At 40.6% G+C, this 21,159-nt stretch overlaps 1 protein-coding gene across 1 annotated transcript in view; it reads right to left on the bottom strand.

Moving 5' to 3' along the window:
- KLHDC9 (kelch domain containing 9) overlaps positions 1–21,159 on the bottom strand; it is a 37,389-nt gene that overhangs the window by 3,455 nt on the left and 12,775 nt on the right. Inside the window, exons 2-4 of the mRNA XM_085636791.1 lie at positions 16,389–16,900; positions 13,476–13,644; positions 4,031–4,229 (exon numbers count right to left, since the gene is read on the bottom strand). Of these exons, the coding sequence (XP_085492917.1) occupies positions 4,031–4,229; positions 13,476–13,644; positions 16,389–16,897 (877 nt within the window). The 5' untranslated portion in view covers positions 16,898–16,900. The remainder of the gene's footprint in view (positions 1–4,030; positions 4,230–13,475; positions 13,645–16,388; positions 16,901–21,159) is intronic.

Below are 21,159 nucleotides of genomic sequence, written 5' to 3'. Positions count from 1 at the left end.
CATATAGAGAATATCTCGTTAAATTTGAAGAAAAGCATTGTATTCTCTTTTAATATTACATTACTATCTTCCCAGTAAGATGCTTCCTTATGCCAAGAATCCTTATGCATAACGGGCATACCATCTTTCATAATACATCCAAACCTATGGGGCAAGTATTGCAGATCCCATACACTTCATTACCAGAGTGGTCTCCTAATACATGCCCACATATTTATGGGTAGTTACAATATTATTGCATATCTATTACGAATGGTTCCTGATTTTGGGTAGGTCACAAAATAGCAAGAAGACGACGAAATGATGTGAGCCACATTCTTATCATATAAATTACTTGCAACAGTTGTGAAAAAGCCCTTTTGGTCAAGCAATATGCATTATTTTGTAGTAAAACGCTTTTGACTTGATCAAAATCCTGATTTTGATCAAAATAGCCTAAATTTACCTGAATGGCATATTATTGTATGATATATTGGTCGTCTCTGGAGACTCCTTATGTGCCTATCTAGGAGTCTCTATCATTAGTTATAAATAAGAGGAATCTAATTTTTCAATGATGGTAACTTATTTGAGATGTCTGGATATAATCCTTCAAAATAAATGCAATGATGTGGACCTTTGAATTGCACACTAAAAGATGTCGGCCATTCATGAGATATGCTGACACCTCGCCTGTTCACCCATCACGCAGGTGATAGTAATTGCCTGGCCTTTAAATACCAGCGAGATCGGAGTGCGAATCCTTTGAATTGGGGAGAAAGGGAGTTCTTCATATGCCTGACTAATAATTTAGATCTCTATTGGTGGGCTCCTTTAGAGATCACTTGGCTCTATTATATCTACCCATAAATATGTGGGTGGTGTTTATGAGACCACCATGGTAATGAGGTGGGTGGGATCTACAATACTTGCCCCATTTGTTTGGATGCATTATGAAAAATGGTGTGCCAATCATGCATAAGGATTCTTGGTGAAAGGAAACAACTTACCAGGAAGAGAGAAATTGAAAATTAAAAGGGAATACAAGGCCTTTTTTTCAAATTTAACGAGAGATTTCAATTTCTTGATATGAACTATAGGAAAGGTAGCATTGATGATATAACTATACCATTCGTTTAAAATTCAAACAGATTTTGATGCCAACATAGGCTTTGAACACGCACCCTGAGAGACTAATATCTAGCAAGATAAGGGAGATGCTGACACAGTGATAAGAGGTACATCATTTGATTGCTTTTAGGACTTGATGTTGACAATATAATTTATAAAAGAAGAGTTCAAGTAACATGTTATATATAAACTCTGTTTTAGAATTGTTATGACGAGTGCATGGGCCCAGCTGAATATGCATATGTATCTTGGTAGACAATAGAATTTCCCACTTGGTCATGACCTGCTTCAGATGAAGGAACATGGTTTTTGAGGCCTTTGTGCATTAAGCAACAAATCGAGGTACATCATAATGCTTAATTGGTTCAAACTGTTGAAATTATGCTATTTATCACGTAAAATTCGACAAATTGATTTCATTTGCTATTTCATAGCTTGACGGCTGATAAAATAACTTTTTTTTAGAATATATTAATAAGTATCATCTAGAAGCATTGGTAACTCTTTCTGAAAAACTAGAAGCATTGTTATTTTTTTTTTAAGAAACATTTTATATATGGATCAAATTTAAGAAAGAATACAAAATGAAGAATATATGTGCAAATTAATGGATATGTGCCTGAATGTTTAAATATATAGTATCCCCCAAGAAACTTGAAGTTGTGAATGTTAAATTTGAAATGAAAATGACATGAATTAAAGTATATTCTACTAGCCTCACATTTTAGGACATGATGTTGTTGTAAAAAATGAAATAACTAACAAATGGTTTGCACGCAGATGTTGAACTTTTTGACCAAATGTTGAGAAATCACAGGTAAATGGTTTGGAGGATAAATAATACCTAATTGGACAGCTTTTGTAACAAAATGTTGGTTTTCATTTAAAAATCTCTGTATTTGATTTTAATCATCCGTGTATTATCTGTATCTTTGTAGCCCTGGAGAAGTCTCTTGTGAAGAGAAGAAACGCGTTGGTTACTTGAAAAATCTGATTTTGAAAAGATTTAAATAAAGGAAGTCTTTTTTTAAAACAAAAAACCTGTGAATGTAGTTTGTGCCCCCCATGTCTTAACAAGATGTATATATGTCCATTAATGAAAAATTGTGTGTGGACGATCACTCTTGTGCAATATGATCCTTATCTATGAATGGAGGATCACTGAAGCTTGTTTCTATGTAAGTCATGTGAATGCATACTTTCCTCATGTAATCACAGGAGTCGTCCAAGCTATGATATGAATAGCAAATTAAATTACTTTGTGTGGTGGGAGATATCCATAGTTCGAGTTGTGTGCTAGAAACTCATAGTGTAGAGTTGCTCTGTGCAACCAGTCCTTAGGTTCTGGACGTCCATAAAAGTGCAGCAAAATGAATAGGAGCACCATCTAACACGAGAAATGGAGCGAGGACAAGAACCTTCAGCAAACAACCTTTATTTGCATATGCTACAAGCCACAGAGACCACCTGAGAGCCTAGAGTTTGGTGACAATCACGATTCACAATGCTCAGCTTGCCAATTCCATTGATGCTGCTGATAGATCTCGCTAAACGTTTTAGGGCACCATTCCTGTCTATCCCCAGCTATGGAGCCTTCATAGCTGCATTACTGAAAGGCTCACCAAGGCCTCCAAAGTTCAACATAAAGATCTAGGTAGGTCTATAGATCTGAGCCTAGTACTCCACGTAAAGCTCCAATTGCTAGACACAAACCAGAGGTGGACTTCATACTGCACATAAGGTTACATAAATGACCCAACGAATTGAAACAGAATCCACACTGTGTCCCCAGACCTGAATGAAACCTGAAGAACTGTGTACAGGAATCTAGACATCAACATACTAATAGTTGTTGTCTACGAACCGAACACGGTTGAGGCCTTACTACCATACACGCCCAAGATCCCAGTGATCCAAGCAGCCGAAGACTATTCTTTGCTCACTGTGGGGTCTCTTATTAAATAATTTCAAAGATGTTCAAGAATAAGTGTTGCAGTGCTTGCTCAGCTGCACAATATGTGTCAACGAGGGAATCCTGCACTACAGCACCTTAGCCATACCTGTTCTTTCTATTAATGAAGCTAGGTAAAAACATTTCACCTTCCAAAAGTAACCCAGGATAATCGACTGCTTTTAAAATACAATCCATGTCACTCAACTTAAAGATAAGACACTTTTACACCATGTATTCCTTTCCCTTGCATGACACCACACACAAACACTTCCCAATGGAGCCATACAGGTGAGCTGCACAAATGCTGGGGAATGTAATAAATGCATTAATAGGTTATGAACTACACCCTGCAACACCGTCTGTCTAGACTACCTGCCCTGAACACTGTGCAAGAGTCAGGACCCTGCAGTCATACTGTAGAAAGAACACATGATCTTCTGCCAGGTAGACATTACCAGCACCATGCTGTCCTTCATATATGAAAATACAGCCAGGGTTGCACGAAACCCATGTCTGAAAATAGCCACACTGTCTGTACACAATAGGATAAACACAATATCTGTTGTCTCTTGTCCAGCTTTTCCTGTTTCTGATCAAGGCAACAACTGCAAAAGCTAAGCAGGATTCTCATCCTTGGGCAACTTCTCTTGAACGTCCTCAAGAATCGCTCTGGAAAACCAAAGGCCGCTACTGCACATTTCTGAAAACATAATACTTCCCTGGCCAAAACAAAACCCCGAATCTCACTTCCAACCTATAAAAAGCTAATTTGGTATTTTTATATCCTATCATTAGCATTTATTTTACAATGTTTTAGCAATTGACTTTGTATTTCTTGACAAGGAATGAGGCGATTTGTATTTTTCTGGCGTATTTGCTTGATGATAAAAGCATGTATTCCTCATTATTCTATGCAATTTCATGGATTTCCTAAAAGTCTAGGTCTGACAACCGAGTATCACTCACTTGTATCATAGATGTACAAATCATTGCAGATGGCATCTCTCCCCTTGGAGAGTGTTTCTCCACCGAACACCACAGCAAATGGGCCGACCATGGTGCAGGAGTGGTGTCTGAGTCCTTTAGGCTCCTCAGGGGAAGCTCTGTTGGAGGCAACGAGACATGATAGCTGTTCGATCATCTTAGGAGCATGGACAGTGTCCACCTGGATCAGAAGAAAACACAGGTCAAGTTGATCTTTATTGCCTGGACTGAAACAAAGAAAATAAACCATGCTTGATCGGAAGGGAAATGTTCAAAATGTGAGAGTCGGCCATCTGAGTTAAGCCAGTAAAATGGCCTAGCTGGATTAAATGAGCAATGTAGAAAACTGTATGTTGCTTTCTTGCACCCGGTTGAGAAGATTGGAAAAGCTTACTCAACCTTAAATCCTTACGGAAACATTAAAATAGTACTATGATGTTTGATCTGCAGTGAAAATGGATCCAAGTGAAATGTGAATTTGAACGAACTGGCACTCTTGAACTCAACCTTAATGTAGTCAATACAGAGAATGATGTAAAGTAATCCCATGTGAGGGTACCTGGTCTCTTCAGACAGACAGGAGCGGCCCGTGCAGGTAAGAGCTGTGGGCGGGACTCAACAGGCGGCAGCGAGGGAAATTATTTATTTATTTTTCCCTTGTCGTTGCCAAACCTGTGTGTGGACCGCCCACCAGATTATGACTCTTTTAGTCACTGCTGAGTGGTTCTTTGTCGTCCCTGAGGCGGGGCCTATGAAATAGGCACCGCAAGGGGAACATCAAAGGCAGTACCTGCACAGCATAGACTGGTGCAGTCCATACCATGCAGGTACTGGGGTGCATGCACACAGGAGGGGAACATGTGCCTCCCTGCATGCACCCCATGGCCCAGAGGCAACAAGGCGCCCGGTAGGGCAGCCTTTGTTTCCTATCCGCCACGGTTTTCTTGGAGGAGGAACCGCCATGAAAACCTGTTACTTCAATTTACTACTGGACTGCCCTTCACTACAATGTACTTTTGCACACCTTTTATTTATTTTTAATTTCACTATGCGAGATAGACATCCGTCATCTTGGAAGAGTACATAAAAAAAAAAACGGTCTCTGCATCATGAAGTTTGTGAATGTATATTACCTACTTTCTCTCAAAATTTCAGGCAGGATTCAGAATCAAAACTAGTACGATCGACCAAGTATTTAGATTTACATGTTTGTGCTGGAAATACATACACATAAGAGGAGGTCATTGCCTCGTAGACCTAAAGGCAGCATTCGACCTTGTACCCCGAAATCTACTTTGGGACTGGTTGAGATTGCAAGGGGTGCCAGGTGAACTACTCATACAAATAATCAGGCTCCACGATGATAATTTTGCTAAGATGGGGCCCGAGGGGTGAACTTACCAAGGCAATCCCGTTGAGAAGGGGTGTGCGCCAGGGGTGCGTACTGGCGCCCACCCTGTTCTCTCTGTACGTAAATGACATCCCTAATTATCTGAATGGCTGCCAGAATGACGCACCTAAATTGGGGGGTGACTCCGTGCCAGCGCTCCTATTTGCTGACGATACCATCCTAATTTCACAAACCCCAAAAGGATTGCAATTTTTACTGGACTCCTTCCATAAATTCTGTACTATGAAAGGTCTCGAAATTAACTCCAGCAAAACTAAACACATGTCAATAAATCATCATAGATCGTTTAAAAAGAATTTAGTGCTTAATAATCAAAAATTAGAATATGTGCAAAGTTTTAATTATTTAGGCATCACATTGGACACAAAATTATCCTGGAAGCCGCAATTGGGAAAAAACAAGTTAATTCTGCTTCAAAACTCACTTCCTATTTTAAAGAAACATGGGGACAGCACATCAAAGGCAGTATCCCCTACCTTAGAAGTATTCAAATATAAAGCACAATCTGCCTCCCTTTATGGAGCTGAAATATTGGGACCTTATTGCAAAAAGAATTTTGAATTGGGAGAAAACCAGTTTTTATGGAAACTATTAAGCCTCCCCATTAGAACTCCCCTAATTCCGATTCTTATTGATTTAAATATCAAACACACTGACCACCATGCTTTATTAAGACCACTTTTATTTTGGGTGAGGATATGGTCAACCCCAGAGTTGCTACATTATAAGGAAGGCCTAGAAGAGATTATGAGAAACAATAAGAGTAGGGACATCCCATGGCTTAAACATGTTGCTCTGTGGATGTCGAAGTTGGGCTTATCTCACTACTGGGAAGTACCAGCCCAGCTGACACTAGCTTGTAAGAAACTATTAAAGTCCACCTTTTGGCCCTACATCAACAATAGTGTGCTACATAGCCCCTTTATTGGGTCATTAACATCTAATTTTCTTTTGTTTAAAGATGTAGTACAGTTTGAACCCTTTCTGGATGAGGTATGGCCACAATTAGCGAAATCTTTGTTCATGAAGTTTAGATATGGGGTGCTTCAAACAAATGCCAATAAATCAAGATGGAGCAACATTCATGATGGCAAAAGTAGTGAACTATGCGTATTATGTTCAAACAATAATAAAGAAAATGATTTACATATATTATTCTTCTGTCCCAAATATGATAGACCTAGGAAAAGGTGGATAAAGCCAGTTTGCAAAAACCTGAATACTAGATGTTGTAGTGAGGCTGAACGTATATTGAAGACAGAGACCTCACAATTGATTGTTTTTAGTGTAAGCAGATATTTATTCAATGTGAGCCTTATAAGAGCCAAAGCTGGGCTGAAGTTATAACAGGTTAGGATTGTGTATATTTTTGTAAATGTTTTTAGTGATTATTGCACTTGCACTTTACGATCTATGGGTTTTATGGGAAATTGTGATTCTGAAATGATCGAACTGACAAAGAAAATTTGTAATTAGAATCCTTCACCCAAATAGAAATTGATGTATATATAGAAGAAAAAGTTATGGTTTTTAAATCAATGTTGCCTTTGCTAATTTTGCCTAGCTTTTATTGTTTTATTGTAATATACACGTTTTAATGGCGATAGATGAAATAGGTAAACCAACTGCTATTTTTAAAATGCTCCTACTATGTTCAATTGTAACTTATATGCTCATATCAATTGTATTTAAACTAAAGTGTTTATAACTGTATCTTTTATGGTCGAAATTGACCGAAATAAAGATTTTGAAATGAAATGAAATATTACCTACTCTATATCCAATATTGCAACTATGTTATTTTCTGAACCTCTTTTTGCAAAGGATTGTCGCACATTATTGTGTGGTCGGTGTGATGATGTGATAATGAGGTCACTGTCAGAATTCTCGGAATGCTCTCGTGGAGAGGATTCCAAGAACTAGCAGTTCCTGCGCCATCGTCGTTGGATGGGGTGTTCTTCAATAAACTCTGCTGAATCTTACCTTCTTTAATTGTCGTCTGTTCCCGACATCACAATTTGGCCGACGAGGATGGGATGATTTTCAAGGTCCTGTGTCCGAGTTACACCCCAACAAGACGTGATTTCACTTTCCGATGTCCTGTGCTGACATTCCTGTCTGCGGAGTTCACAAAGTCAATCAAGCTGTTGTGGAGTCGGAAACCGTGTCAGAGATTCAAATCGTTAGTTTCCGATGTCCTGTGTTTACATTCCTGTCTGCGGAGTGCATGAGGTGATTCAAGCAGTTGTGGAGCCAGAGATCTGTCTCGGAAGCTCTATCGGCACCTATTTCCTCAACTGATCGTCTCTAGCAGCACTACGGGAGCTGGAGTTCATCTTCTTTGCTGTGTTGGCAGTGCGTGTTAGCAACTGCACCCATCCAGGTACATTTAAGTCGCTTTATATAAGGGCTCAGAGGAGCGACTTTTCGCCCTCTAGCCCAAAGTTTTTAGTTTTTTTTGATTCATCACAACGTCGGGAGAAAAAAGTCTTCCCCCTCCGTCGTTGTATCCTTCACGCATGCGCACATCGTCAGTTTGTTTGAAACAATAAAAAAAATATAGGGCTTTTCCGATCAACTAGAGCGCGGTCTAAAGAAAGAAAGGATACCTCCGATGTGTTTCCACAACAGTGTGAATGTCACATGCATCATTTCAAGCAGGAAGTGAGGAAATACTGTGTTAAACAATGTGGTTTGATGTCTAGTGATACTATTTTCACAAGGATTGCATCTTATTCATTTTCAGCCCTGCTCATCTATATAAATATACAGTATTATTTTGACATTAGCAAAGACTAGAAGGTGGTTTGATGTCTAGTGATACTATTTTCACAAGGATTGCATCTCATTCATTTTCAGCCCTGCTCATCTATATAAATATACAGTATTATTTTGGCATTAGCAAAGACTAGAAGGAACACTAATCTGACAATTTTAGTGCTATAGGTGCATAGAAAATATTAACTCATATATTGTGGTGTTTATAATTATTTACATTTTGCAAAATACATTCAAATGTATATGATAGCACTATTCGCAGATTAAGGTGAAAATGCAGAATGTTACATCTGTTCCTTTTTTCCTCTCTTCCCCTGGTGAACCATCCATAGGGTGGTCAAAATGGAAAAAGGTTTTCAGCAACTATGCGCGTGTTTGTGGCACTAATCTTAGTGCAGAAAGGAAACATGCACTCTTGTTACATTGTCTAGGGGCAGAAGGGCAGGATGTCTTGGAGAACCTACCTGATCTTCCTCATGCAATGGCACGAGATTTAAATGAATATGAAATTGCCATAACTAAATTAGACCAACATTACTTACCACGTGTGAGTACCATTTTAGAAAGGTATCATTTTGGTTTGAGATGTCAGGGTAAGGAAGAATCAGTTGAAGACTACATAACATCTCTAAGGAAGTTAGCATCCAAGTGCAAATTTGGGGGGACGTCAGATGAAAGAATTAGAGATCAATTTCTACTTCTTTACAATAGTAACAAGATACGAGAAGAACTTAGGATGAAAGACGATCCTCCTCTTGAAGAAGTAATCATAGTTGCTAATCAAGTAGAGCACATGCTGAAGTGTGTTAGTGAGCTTAAGGTTGAGAAAGAGGTTGATATTCCCAGTTCTACTGAAAAAGAGAGCACTGTTAAGGTCCAGATGGTCAAATCTAGTGAAGTTAAACTCCAGTGCGATCCCAGTATGAAGCAATCTGTTGAGGTAAAAGGGGCCAAGAGTAAAGATCATAGTTTTAATGTCACATGTTTCAGATGTGGGTATAGCGATCGTAGGGCTAATGACAGATCCTGACCTGCATTGTCACAATTCTGTAACTTTTGTGGTTTGAGAGGTCACTTCAGTAAATGGTGCAGGAACCGAAACAAGAAGGGTTATAAGGGCAGAGACAAAGAGCCTTGTCAGGAGATTTTATTACAAGTGAGTCACCAAGAGAAAGTTTTCCCCTCTGAGATGGTTAGCATTGACGGGAAGGACACCATGATGAAATTTGATTCTTGCTCTCGCATCACCATCATCTCGAGACAAACGCTGTTAAATTTGTTTCCGGATGATAAGTCTCTCCATGTAAGGGATATTCAACCTGGGGGTATGGAGGGAGCAAGATTGACATGTTGGGGTATTTTACTGCAACAATTGGTGTTTGTGGGAAGTCCACGTCTGGTAAAGTTTATGTATCCTCCAAAGGTGATGATCTTTTGGGTTGGGCTCACCAAAAGGAGTTGGGGGTCAGTCTACATCCGAACAAAAATCCACAAGTGCAGGTTGATCATATTGACCACAGTGATAACAAGTTTGTAAAAGAATTTAGTGGTCTGTTTCAAAATAACCTGGGTAAACTTGTTGGCTAAAAGCACAGAATCAGACTCAAGGATCATGCCATCCCTGTAGTAGCCAAGGTAAGAAGGATTCCTATTCATCTTCAAACTGCGGTTGAAAATGAACTCAAGAGGTTGGTAGACTGTGGAGTTGTTGAAGAAGTCGAAGCTACGAACTGGTTAGCTCCCATTGTCGTCGCGCGACAACGGAATGGCGACATTCGCCTTAGCGTGGATTTGAGGGCACTGAACCAAGAGGTGGTGGTCGACAGATTTCCTCTTCCCAACATAGAAGAGATGATCACCACCTTCTCGGACGCTAAAGTCTTCAGCACGCTAGATCTGTTGTCAGCATATCATCAGGTTGAACTACATGAAAGTGCACAGGATCTCACAGCCTTCACGACTCCTTTTGGCATTTTTCGTTTCATAAGAATGCCTTTTGGTTTGATTTCAGCGGCCGCAGTTTTTCAAAGAGCAATGGCGATAATTTGGAAAGGCCAGCCTGGAGTGAAGTGTTACCAAGATGACATTATTATTTATGCGTCTAACACAGAGCATGACCAACGTGCTCGTCAAGTTTTACAAAGACTTCAGGATGCTGGTCTTACTCTTAAAGCTGAAAAGTGCAGGTTTGGAGTCAATGAAGTAAGTTACTTAGGGTATAAAATTACTGCTTGTGGGATCCAGCCCAAGAAAGAGCTGGTTGATACAATCAAATCTTTGAAAGAGCCTGCAACAAGAGATGAACTATCATCTTTTTTAGGAATGGTGGAATATTACAGTCGTTTCATAAAGGACTTTGCCAGCAAAACTTTTCACATGAGGAAACTCTTAAAGAAAGACACAGAATTTGTGTGGGGTGTTCAATGTAATCAAGAGTTCATTAATGTGAAGCAAGACTTAAACAATGCTCCCTCTCTACAATCTTTTGTGGCTTCATCTGACACCAAGGTTGTGTGTGATGCTAGTGGTAAAGTCTTAGGTGCCTTACTTATTCAGACTAGGAATGGAAAAGAGAATCTAATTGCTTGTATCTCAAGAAGTCTTAGGGATACAGAACGCAATTATTCTGTAATAGAGCGTGAGTCGTTGGCTGTTTTCTGGTCCATCATGAGATTCAAGCAATTCCTCTGGGGTATCAAATTTTGTGTACAAACTGACCATAAACCTTTGGTGGCGGTCTTTGCTAAGAAAGGTCTCGACTCTATCTCTTCTCGTATAAGAAGATGGGTAGTAGGGCTACAAGATTTTTCCTTCACTGTTCAGTATGTTCCTGGCGCAAGTATCTTTTCAGCGGATTGCCTATCCCGGCTTGTTGATTTGGACAGTGTTCAGTCTGATTGTTGTGATGATCTGGACCTTGAAGGGGGAGTGAGTGTGTGCGACGTGACTGAGGGATCCCTTAGCGAGGAAGAGTGGTTAGATGAGCTGATTAAGGATACCACGACTCGATTACAGCAATGCTGTCTACTTAGGAGCCCCTGAAGCTACTCTGGGCAAGCTGCAACGAATCCAAAATGCAGCTGCTCGGATGCTGATGGGCCTCCCCTCCAGATCATCCGCCAGACCAGCACTTAAGGCACTCCACTGGTTGCCAGTGCGAGAGAGGATCGAGGTCAAGGCTAGGTGCATTGCCCACAAGCTTCTCAATGGACAAGGCCCCTCGATCCTGGGAGACATGGTCACCCCTTACAAAGCCTTGAGATCTCTGCGCTCGGACAATGAGCGACTGGCGAATATCCCCAAGTTTAGGAGGGCACGTACCGGAGGTCGTCGCTTCTCGGTAAAGGCAGCCACCCGCTGGAATCTGCTTCCCCGTAGTTTGCGTTTGGAATCCTGCTATCTGCGTTTTCGCAAGCAACTCAAAACTCTGCTTTTCCCCAAATAAAAAGCCTTTCTTCTTTCTTTTTCCCTCTTGCCAACCTTGCAGGTTATAGCGCGGGGATGCCTCCGGGTCACCAGGCGCTCTATAAATTCTTAAATAAATAAAATAATAAATAAATAAAATAGTCAAGTTTAGAGACATCATTGCCTCTAGTACAACGTGTCGTTCCCAATTTAAGGAATTTTCAGGATGCTGGGAAAAGATCTGGGGCGAACTTACTGTTGATAGAGGTTTCCTGTTAAGGGGGCCGAGATTAATTCCACCTGAACATTTGAGAGGTAAAATTTTAAGACTAGCCCATGAGGGGCACATGGGCATTGTTAAGACTAAGGCCAGACTCCGGAGAGATTTTTGGTGGCCCACACTTGATCATGATGTACAGTGCTTGATTGGAGATTGTGTTGAGTGTGCTGTCTCTGATAAAGGGCTCAAAACTAGTCAACCTCCCATGGTTTGCAGAACTCTTCCAAAATACCCTTGGGAAGAAGTCGCAATGGATATCCTGGGACCCATTAGGGGTGAGCATGCCACACCTTTTGTCATCGTGCTCATGGATTTGTATTCCAGGTGGGTTGAAGTTTTGTGTGTACAGGATATCTCTTCATCAGCTGTCATTAGATTTCTGGAGGGTGTATTTAAGAGGGAAAGTTTTCCCAGATATCTGCTCACTGATAATGGGCTACAGTTCTGTTCTCATGAAACAGAGCTGTTTTTGAAGAAGTGTGGAATTGTTCACAAAAAATCAGCTCTCTATCACCCTCAGACCAATGGTGCCACTGAAAGGGTTATAAAAACCTTAAAGGAGGGCATTCAATTAGCCAGAGCGAATGGTCTAGTCTCGAAAAAAGAGTTGTCCAAAAGACTTCAGGGCTATAGATTCTCGCCTCATAGCTCTACCGGGAAGATGCCTTTTGAACTATTCAAAGGTATGTCACCTTCCACCTTTGTGTGTCCTGGGTGGATGAAGTGGAGTAAAGGTTGTGTGGACAATTCCCCTGGTTTGTGGAGAGAAAAAGAGATAGCCCTTCAATGTAAAATGAAAAGGATTTTGACTCTCATAAGCGTGTGAGAGATGCGGAGGTCGATGTGGGTGATTTTGTGAAAATTAGTGCTCCCAAGGGGTGTGCAGAATGGTCCAAGTTCACCAAAGAGTTACAAGTAATCAAATGTTTTCAAAATGCTGTCAAGACTAATGATGGTCGCATATGGAACAAAAGCAGAGTTTGTGTTACCCGTAGCTTATCTAACCCTGCTTCCTGTTTCAGGTCAAGACCACTCTCGGTTGCTGGTGTTTCTTCTAATCCAGGTGTCTATGGTTCTTCTGTAAGAGTATCATCTGCACATAGACGTAGTGGTAGAGTGACCAAGAGACCTGCTTATCTCAAAGATTTTGTAGTTAGAGATGTGTCCACTATTTTCGCAAATTACCTGTTTATCTTTACTTTTCATTGTGTTCTTTCATTTGTTGTTATTGTTCTGTTTCACATTTCTTTGTATAATAAGGGAGAAGTGTGATGATGTGATAATGAGGTCACTGTCAGAATTCTCGGAATGCTCTCGTGGAGAGGATTCCGAGAACTGGCAGTTCCTGTGCCATCGTCGTTGGATGGGGTGTTCTTCAATAAACTCGGCTGAATCTTACCTTCTTTAATTGTCTTCTATTCCCGACATCACAGTCGGCCGCTAGATAAATTATAATTGTTTTCCTGTTTTACAGGAAAGTGGATGGAGAAGGGTTTAGAGTGCAATGTTTGTTGCAGATGACTCCTTTTCCCCACCACAAGCATCACTCTTACGTGCATTTTGTCCTTGCTCCAGTGGCCAGCCATGTCAACATCTGATGAGTCTCGACCCCCGAACACGAGGAGTTTGTAGCCAGAGTCTTTCCCGTCTCGGCCCTTGCTGTGCAGCAGCATCGCAGAATGCCCTGATCTTGATGCTGTTCGGGACGGCTCCTCCTTGTACCTACCAAAAGCAACAAATAAAACATGAAAGGCCCTAACAAAGGGGTTGCCTTTTATTTCAGGATCTACCCTGCTTCTCCTTGGCAGTAGCTTGGATCATAGTCCTTTCTGAGTCTGTTACGGGCATCTTTCACGTAGCAGCAAAATATAAGCTACTTGCAAATTCAACATATCCACTGTCATTAACTATTGATCATTTTATAATTGTTGAGTTGTATGTTATGGTTGCTGTTGGCATTTTACGCAGTCTTAAAACTGTGGTTTGGAGATAGAACTCAGAAACCCAGGGTCATTGTTAGGTCTTATCTTCCAGACCGTGCAAACTATGAAAGACCTAGTTTGAACATAGAGTAGACCCAGAGCCTGCCTATTGTTTACCACAGGTTGGCTTTATAGTCCCTGTCAGTAGCTTGCTATTTTCTTTAGCCTTGTATGTGCTTGCCTTGCTCTTCTGTGTTTGTCTCTGCCCTCAAGCATAGTCTCTTTACATTTGTCCTTACACTGCTTATTTTTCATGAACTTAATTTTTCTCTTTGGTTTAGCTCTCCATGAGAGTGCATGTGTTGGGCAGCTGTCTCTCTCATGTACCGCTCTTCTCCTCTCTGCTGTGCTCTATGTTGCTCTCCCTCACCCTAGTGCTTCTACACACCTCGTTCAGAGTAGTTCTTGCCCTCGTTTGTTTCAACCACTCAGCATTGCTTTCTCGCTCATGTGCTTCTACCTCCAGTGCTGTTTTTCCCTCCCACACCAGCTTCCCATTGCTTTCCCTTTCTTATCCTTCAGCTCCCCGGTGCTACCTCATCCCACCTTCCCACTCCCTGTTGCTGGTTGCTTCCCTGCCCATTGTTGCTTTTTAAAATGTATTTATTTATTTAATTATTTGCAGAGAACAAGGCAGCAATTGCTACTGACCTGCCTGCTTTAAAAGCACTTTTATGCTACCTCCATTTCTTTTCCTCATTTACAGATGCATCTTATATTTATAAATAAACAAATGTTGCCCATATCATTTTGCAGGGGTGCATGAATAATAGAGCATGCACGCACCTACCAAATGATGTTGCATCACTGCACCCTTTTTACCATTTTTTGTCTTTTCTATGCTGCACAGCATGGCTAAAACCCACTGGCAAAGCCTATAGGTTCCAAAGGCAAGAATGTATGCTTTTTTTAATACACCTTTGGGAGAAGCAGCTTGTGCTGCTTTCGTCAGTCGATTTATGTTTGTACGCCATGGGCAAAAACAATGAACAGTGCTTTGACATGGAGACATTCTTAAGGGCTCATAATATCCTATAAACATTGGATTATTCCCACTTGTTCTAGAGAATGACTATTCAGTACAGCCAGGTGGGTGTACAACAATAAACTACAGCACAGCTACTTATCTACAGAGGATAAAAAGTTGTAAAAAACATGAAAGAAGTATGTTATAAAAGGGGGCAAGTGGTGGATACGGGATTCTGATGCTGGCACATACTTTAAACAGCAAATAATGACTAACGCAATTGAGCCAATAAAATTATATCAAAAGTGGTTTCGTTTTCCAAGGTGGGGTTACAGCAACTAGTCATTACTGAAATTCAAACTTCATATTTCTTTGTTATTTATTAACCATCCACAAATGTGTATGTTGATGAAATGGGATTCTGATTTGATGCAACTATAAGGAGACCTTAACTCTACATATATATAATTTCATTAAAGGCTTATCAATGGGATTCATTCTCAACATAATATCTATATAATATCAATAAATGAGTTTCAGTCGCCAATGAAGATAAATCAATATAATACATGCAAGCCTGTGACCCCTTGATGAAACCAGGCTTTCTTATTTACTTACTACTATTAGTAGGGGGGAGGATGTGGCCTAACAGCAAGAATGGTCGACCGCGAAGCTGGGGAACGGGGTTCCAGTCTCGGTGGGGACCCTCAACATCTTGTGATTCTGGGCAAATCACTTAATCTCCCCGTGCCTAACAAAATGAATGTGTCCGTCTGTAATGCAACTGGTGCACTTGTAAAGTGCTCTGATACCTTAAGGTCGAGTTTGAGCTATATAAAACTCCCCCCCGCCCCCAAAAAACAAGTTGGGCCGTCTCTAGTCATCTTTAATAAATAAATAAAAATAATGCTGTTCGGAGTTTCATGACTATATAAAGTAACTTTACAATCAGCCTTGTTCCTCTATGTGTTCATGGAGCTCCTCAGTGACTTGCAATATCCATATAAGGAATGCCAGGGGGTACTTTATGCAATCATTTCTTTTCTTGTGTGCACCCTACAGGTCATATGAATTGATCTTCAGACTGTCAAGTTGCAGACAGATCCTTTTAAAAAGTCATTAGCTGACCAATCTGGCCCATCCTTCGGAAAGACAGAGCATTGACAGTGATGCAGACTGCATGCTTGTTCTGGAGCCCCAACCAGTGGCCGCGCCTTGACAGTCACTAAATAATAGTTCTGAGAAGTTTTGTTTATCTGGTGTTTTTCTGCCCTTGAGGTGTATGCCACTGGTGCCTTCATTGCCTCCCATTCAGTGTATATCTGTTATGCCATCGGATACCATCTTAGAATCAATGTATGGTAAAGTTTAAGCCTTTAACAATAAATGTAACTACATGTCATGTCCAAGTTGCCATTTGTTGTCTATAAGAATTTCTAATCAATGTACCTTTGTACTGTAAGGTATTTATCCTGTAAACAAGGAAATGGTTTGTTATAAAGGTACATGAAACTTACCAGTAGGTTTTGGTTTTGGCGTTAACTCGTAGGGTGTACACGCTGGCATAGCGTCTTTGGGTACGCAGTCCACCTTCCCGCCCGACGATCCGCAATTCATGATCGGAGACCTTCGTGCATGTGTGACTGCTGAGACCCACCGGTGGGTCGTTAGATGCGCCCTCACTCCACATGTCCCACACTTTGCTCTCCGTATCAAAGCTGAATACTGAGGAGACCCTCTTGGTGCCGTCCCAACCCCCAACCACGCTTAGCCACCGCCCTCCAAGGACTGCGGCGTCATGGTGGCTGCGACGTTGTCTGCTGTCCTCTGCCACTCTCTCCACCAACTGCTGTTCTGGGTCAAAGGTCACCACATCCCCCAGTGGAACCTCCTTGGGGCCTCCTGATTTTACTCCACCAAACACAAAAAGCTTGCCTTGAACTGCAGTGCATGTGTGGTATGCCCGCGCAAAGAGATCATCATGAGCCACAGGCTTCCAGCCCCAGCAAGAGTCCACTGTAGACATGTCCTAGTGCAGACAAGGAAAGGAGAAGAGATGAGCTTTTTGTATGGAATTTCATCTGACCCAATCCAACACATAATATAATGACCTTCTATAACACCTGATTAATCAAATTAGTATTTTATTTTAGGGCAAGCCCTTACTATTTTTAGATACATAAACATTTATGTATGAAGTGGCATTTAGTAAACATCACAATACTAGGAGTTTCCCACAATCTCACTCTCAAAGCAACATGCCTTTGCACCTCAAAGTTCAAAAGGACACGGTTAGGTTTGTCTTTCTTGCAAAGGTACATTTGCCCTGCAGTCTCAAGTTGCCAGATTATTTTTCCATTTCACAGTTCTTTGTTTATTAGTTGTATGATGTAGAGAATCAGTGGTAGTTGAGTGGGCAGGAGCTGGCAGCTGCCCCTGCAGGGCTTGCCCTCCATCACAGATACATATACTTTGTGTCAATCAACGGCAACTTTACAGGACTGCCTTGTCCAAATTTGAAAAAATAATAATAATAATAATTGAGTCTTGCATAGTTGAGGGCCTGACAGAGAGGCTGTCTGAGTCTGTAGATATCTTTCTACGCCCATTTGTATCTAATCTCCCATTACACATTAGGGATGCTAAACATCTACTAAATATCCTCAATGATCTGACATGGGATAAGAATATAACCTTAGTGACCATGGATGTGATTTAACTCTATATGAATATACTACACCAACATGGCATTATAGCACTGAGATATTTTCTATACAAAAGGCCGATAGAGTTCTTGGACCACTCAGAAATGATAAAAGAGATGTCCAAATTTGTACTTGAAAACAATGTGTTTTTATATAATGATATGTTGTTAAAACAGATGTGCAGGACCCCAATGGGCTCCAGGTTCGCACCGCCTTTTGCCAACCTCTTTATGGGGTGGTTTGAGAGTGAGCAAATCTGGGGCCCACCAGGTGCCAAGTGGAATGAACACACACTATTGGGGTCGTTACATTGATGACTGCCTAATGATATGGATGGGCAGCCAAGTAGAACTCATAGAATTCTTTGCCTTTATGAATGACAACACTGACAATATGTCCATTAAGATGGAATGCAGCCAGGGCAGGATTGTGTTTTTAGATGTGGAATAGTGGAGACAAGATTGAAAGTAGGATCTATTGAAAAGCCACAGGCTGTAACTCATCGCTTCATGCCAGCAGCTCACGTCCCAGGTGCCAAGTCAATTCAATACCGCATTGGCAAATGTTGAGCGCAAGATGCAATTGTAGTAATGATCAGGAATTTTTAAAAAATATCAGTGACATAGGACAAAGACTCCAAGAGCGAGGGTATGATAAAAATGTGATCTTGAAAGCAAACAAAAGGACCCGGGCATTAAAACTTATCAGCACATTTAAAGATACCAAGAGACCAAACAGCAGCAGTAGGGCACTAGTGAAGCTAATCACCAACTATCATCCCTTCTCACAGAAAGTGTACAGTATACTAAAGAAACACTGGTCCTTACTTACGACAGACCAAACGTTATGATTATTTCTAACTAATTCCCCTGGGGTTACATACAGAAGGGGTTATACGATACGCAAAATCATTAGTCTCAGTTACCAAAAACAAGATATCTGAGACATTGTAATATGTCTAGGCTAGCTACGAATGGTGTTGTCAACTTTTCCTACAATAACGCACAGAAATCCATAATACATATGCATATTGACTGTACCATCAAATATGTTGTATATGTTCTGATTTGCAATTGTGATAAGATTTATGTTGGGAGCACAATCAGGTCACTCAGGGAACATACCTCGGAACATTTCAAAGCTTTCAAACAAGGTGATGAGAGATTTCCAGTTGCGGCCCATGCAAAAGATTGTGAGACTCAAGAGAAACATTTGAGCTTTAGTTATCATGGAATCGAAGCAATACAGAGGAATGTGAGGGGGGTAACCGTGAACTCAGGTTGCACCATTGTGAGGCGCGGTGGATCATGAGGTTGCATGCGGTGGAATTAGGTTTGAATTTTGATCATGAGCTCCAATATTTTTTAGGTACATGATGAAACTAGGAATGACAATCTAAAATACTAACACCTTGGACATATTCCCCTCCTGTTACATTTTTTTCTATTCTCTTGTTGGTTGAGCTGAGTACTGTGATTATCTTACACCTGATCTGTAGGATAGTGTAGTATAAAACAGCTATAAAATATTTTCTCTTCATGTTTAGGATCGACTTCACTATAATGCATATAGCTTTTCTATTAGGTCCATTTGACAGGATACGGATATATGCAAAATGTGTTAATATATGTCTGAAAAATACCAAGTATCGGTATCATTGATGCACTTGGATATCCAATGATGAGTACTGCTGACTTATGGCGTCAAGATAGTGTCATATTAAAATCATAGTAATATGGTACAATGCGTTAGAATTTACTTTATAACTAAATAAGGGGGCGATGATTTGTTTACTTTCATGCACCTTTGCACAAACTGATATTTAAAATAATAACAAATGGAATGGGCAGCAGGCAAAGGTGGCGACAATGTCAGCGTAGTTGTAGAATAGTCCGCTTTCTAGTTGAGCATGTGTGGGTGTGTATAAAGAGCCACTCCAAGATGGCGTAAATGTAGTACGCCGATTTGATCGTAGACGGAGTACTCTCCACCGCCGGACTAGGGATCACAAAGGTAAGGTAAGAACACATTATAACGGTTTCAGATATATAGCACTTTGTAAAGTCTGACAACACATTGTTTGTATCGCTTGTAGTTAGATGTATCCATTAATGTTTAACCGTGAATATTTTAAGTGGGATTACGCTATATGAATAACTATACTTAGTAGCGACATGAGGGAATGAGAATAAGACTTTCAGGCATGTTATTAGGTCCATATTATTCACTTTGATTTTACGAAGCAGCCGGATCGTAGAGTCACAACACCATCATATGGTCATTATAATCTTATGAAGTGCCCTTTGAATACTTATTGTGTGTTGTTTTCATAGAATAACTTGGAAGAGATTTATGACTTGGTGGGGTATCAGTAAGGATAGAGACTAATGGGTTGCATCGATTTCACACTGACAGATAGGATGTGAACACTGGATATGTACTCAGAGATTCTAAGCACAGATACGGTTTAGGATTAATGAAGTGGGCGGTCCTCAAGATTACACTTACAATGTAACTACTAGCTGTATGGGGTAAGAACTGTGTTTAAGTGTTTCTGTTGCGAATGAGTAGTACATCATGATGAGTGGAGGAGAGAGTCTTGGATACTGGATTGTTACTTTGGATCGATTTTTGTTAGGGTAAGTGTCATTTGGTTAAACTGAGTATCACAGGTGCTGGCTTTACTAATATAAGAGTGAGAATCTGAGCTGATAACAATAATTAGCAAGCCACACCAACAGAAGCACTAAATGGATTAATCATGGTCACTTTATTTCCTCTTCGCAATCTCAATATATGTGTTTATATATATATATATATATTCACTTAAAAAACCATAGGTTTCACACATGTTATAGTTAGCTGGACATTTCACTCGTGAAAAACCATTGAAATTCCCCCGTTATAGTTAGTGCAGGCAACTATAACTCACGCGACCGCAATCCTCTGCTGATGACGTCAGATATTACATCACTGATGACATATGTGTCTTTCTGAAAAAAAAATATTTGTAATATATGTATAGCTAAAGATTAATGGAAGAAGACATGGGTAAATAGGTGTCTAAATACAGTGATGTAATATCTGACGTCATCAGCAGAGGATTGCGGTCGCGTGAGTTATAGTTGCCTGCACTAACTATAACGGGGGAATTTCAATGGTTTTTCACGAGTGAAATGTCCAGCTAACTATAACATGTGTGAAACCTATGGTTTTTTAAGTGAATTTGCAAGGTTTTTTAAATGCTAATTCCTAACTATAACGTGTGTGAAACCTATGATTTTTTCAGTGAATTTGTACAGTTTTTTAAATGCTAAGTTATGTATTTATTTTTTTAAGGTTTTTCACCGTGCGCGTACCGTACGCGCACGTTGCGCTTCGCGCACCGTGCGCGCGCTGTGGGCGCCCACGTTACACAGTTCGCTGAATTTTTCCGTTTTCTACCGTACGCGCACACTACGCGCACTCCACGATTTTCCTTCTGGGACCCCCTGACAAAGGCTAGGGGGTCAGGAACTGTCCACCCTGCCCCCTTTTCACGTTCTCCACCTTTGTTTTTCACCCCCTCAGACTGCGAGAGACA

This window comes from Triturus cristatus, chromosome 12, assembly GCF_964204655.1.
Source record: "Triturus cristatus chromosome 12, aTriCri1.1, whole genome shotgun sequence".
NCBI lineage: Eukaryota > Metazoa > Chordata > Amphibia > Caudata > Salamandridae > Triturus > Triturus cristatus.
Note: the sequence above shows the minus strand (reverse complement) of the source record. Positions and strands in the feature narration are given on the sequence as shown.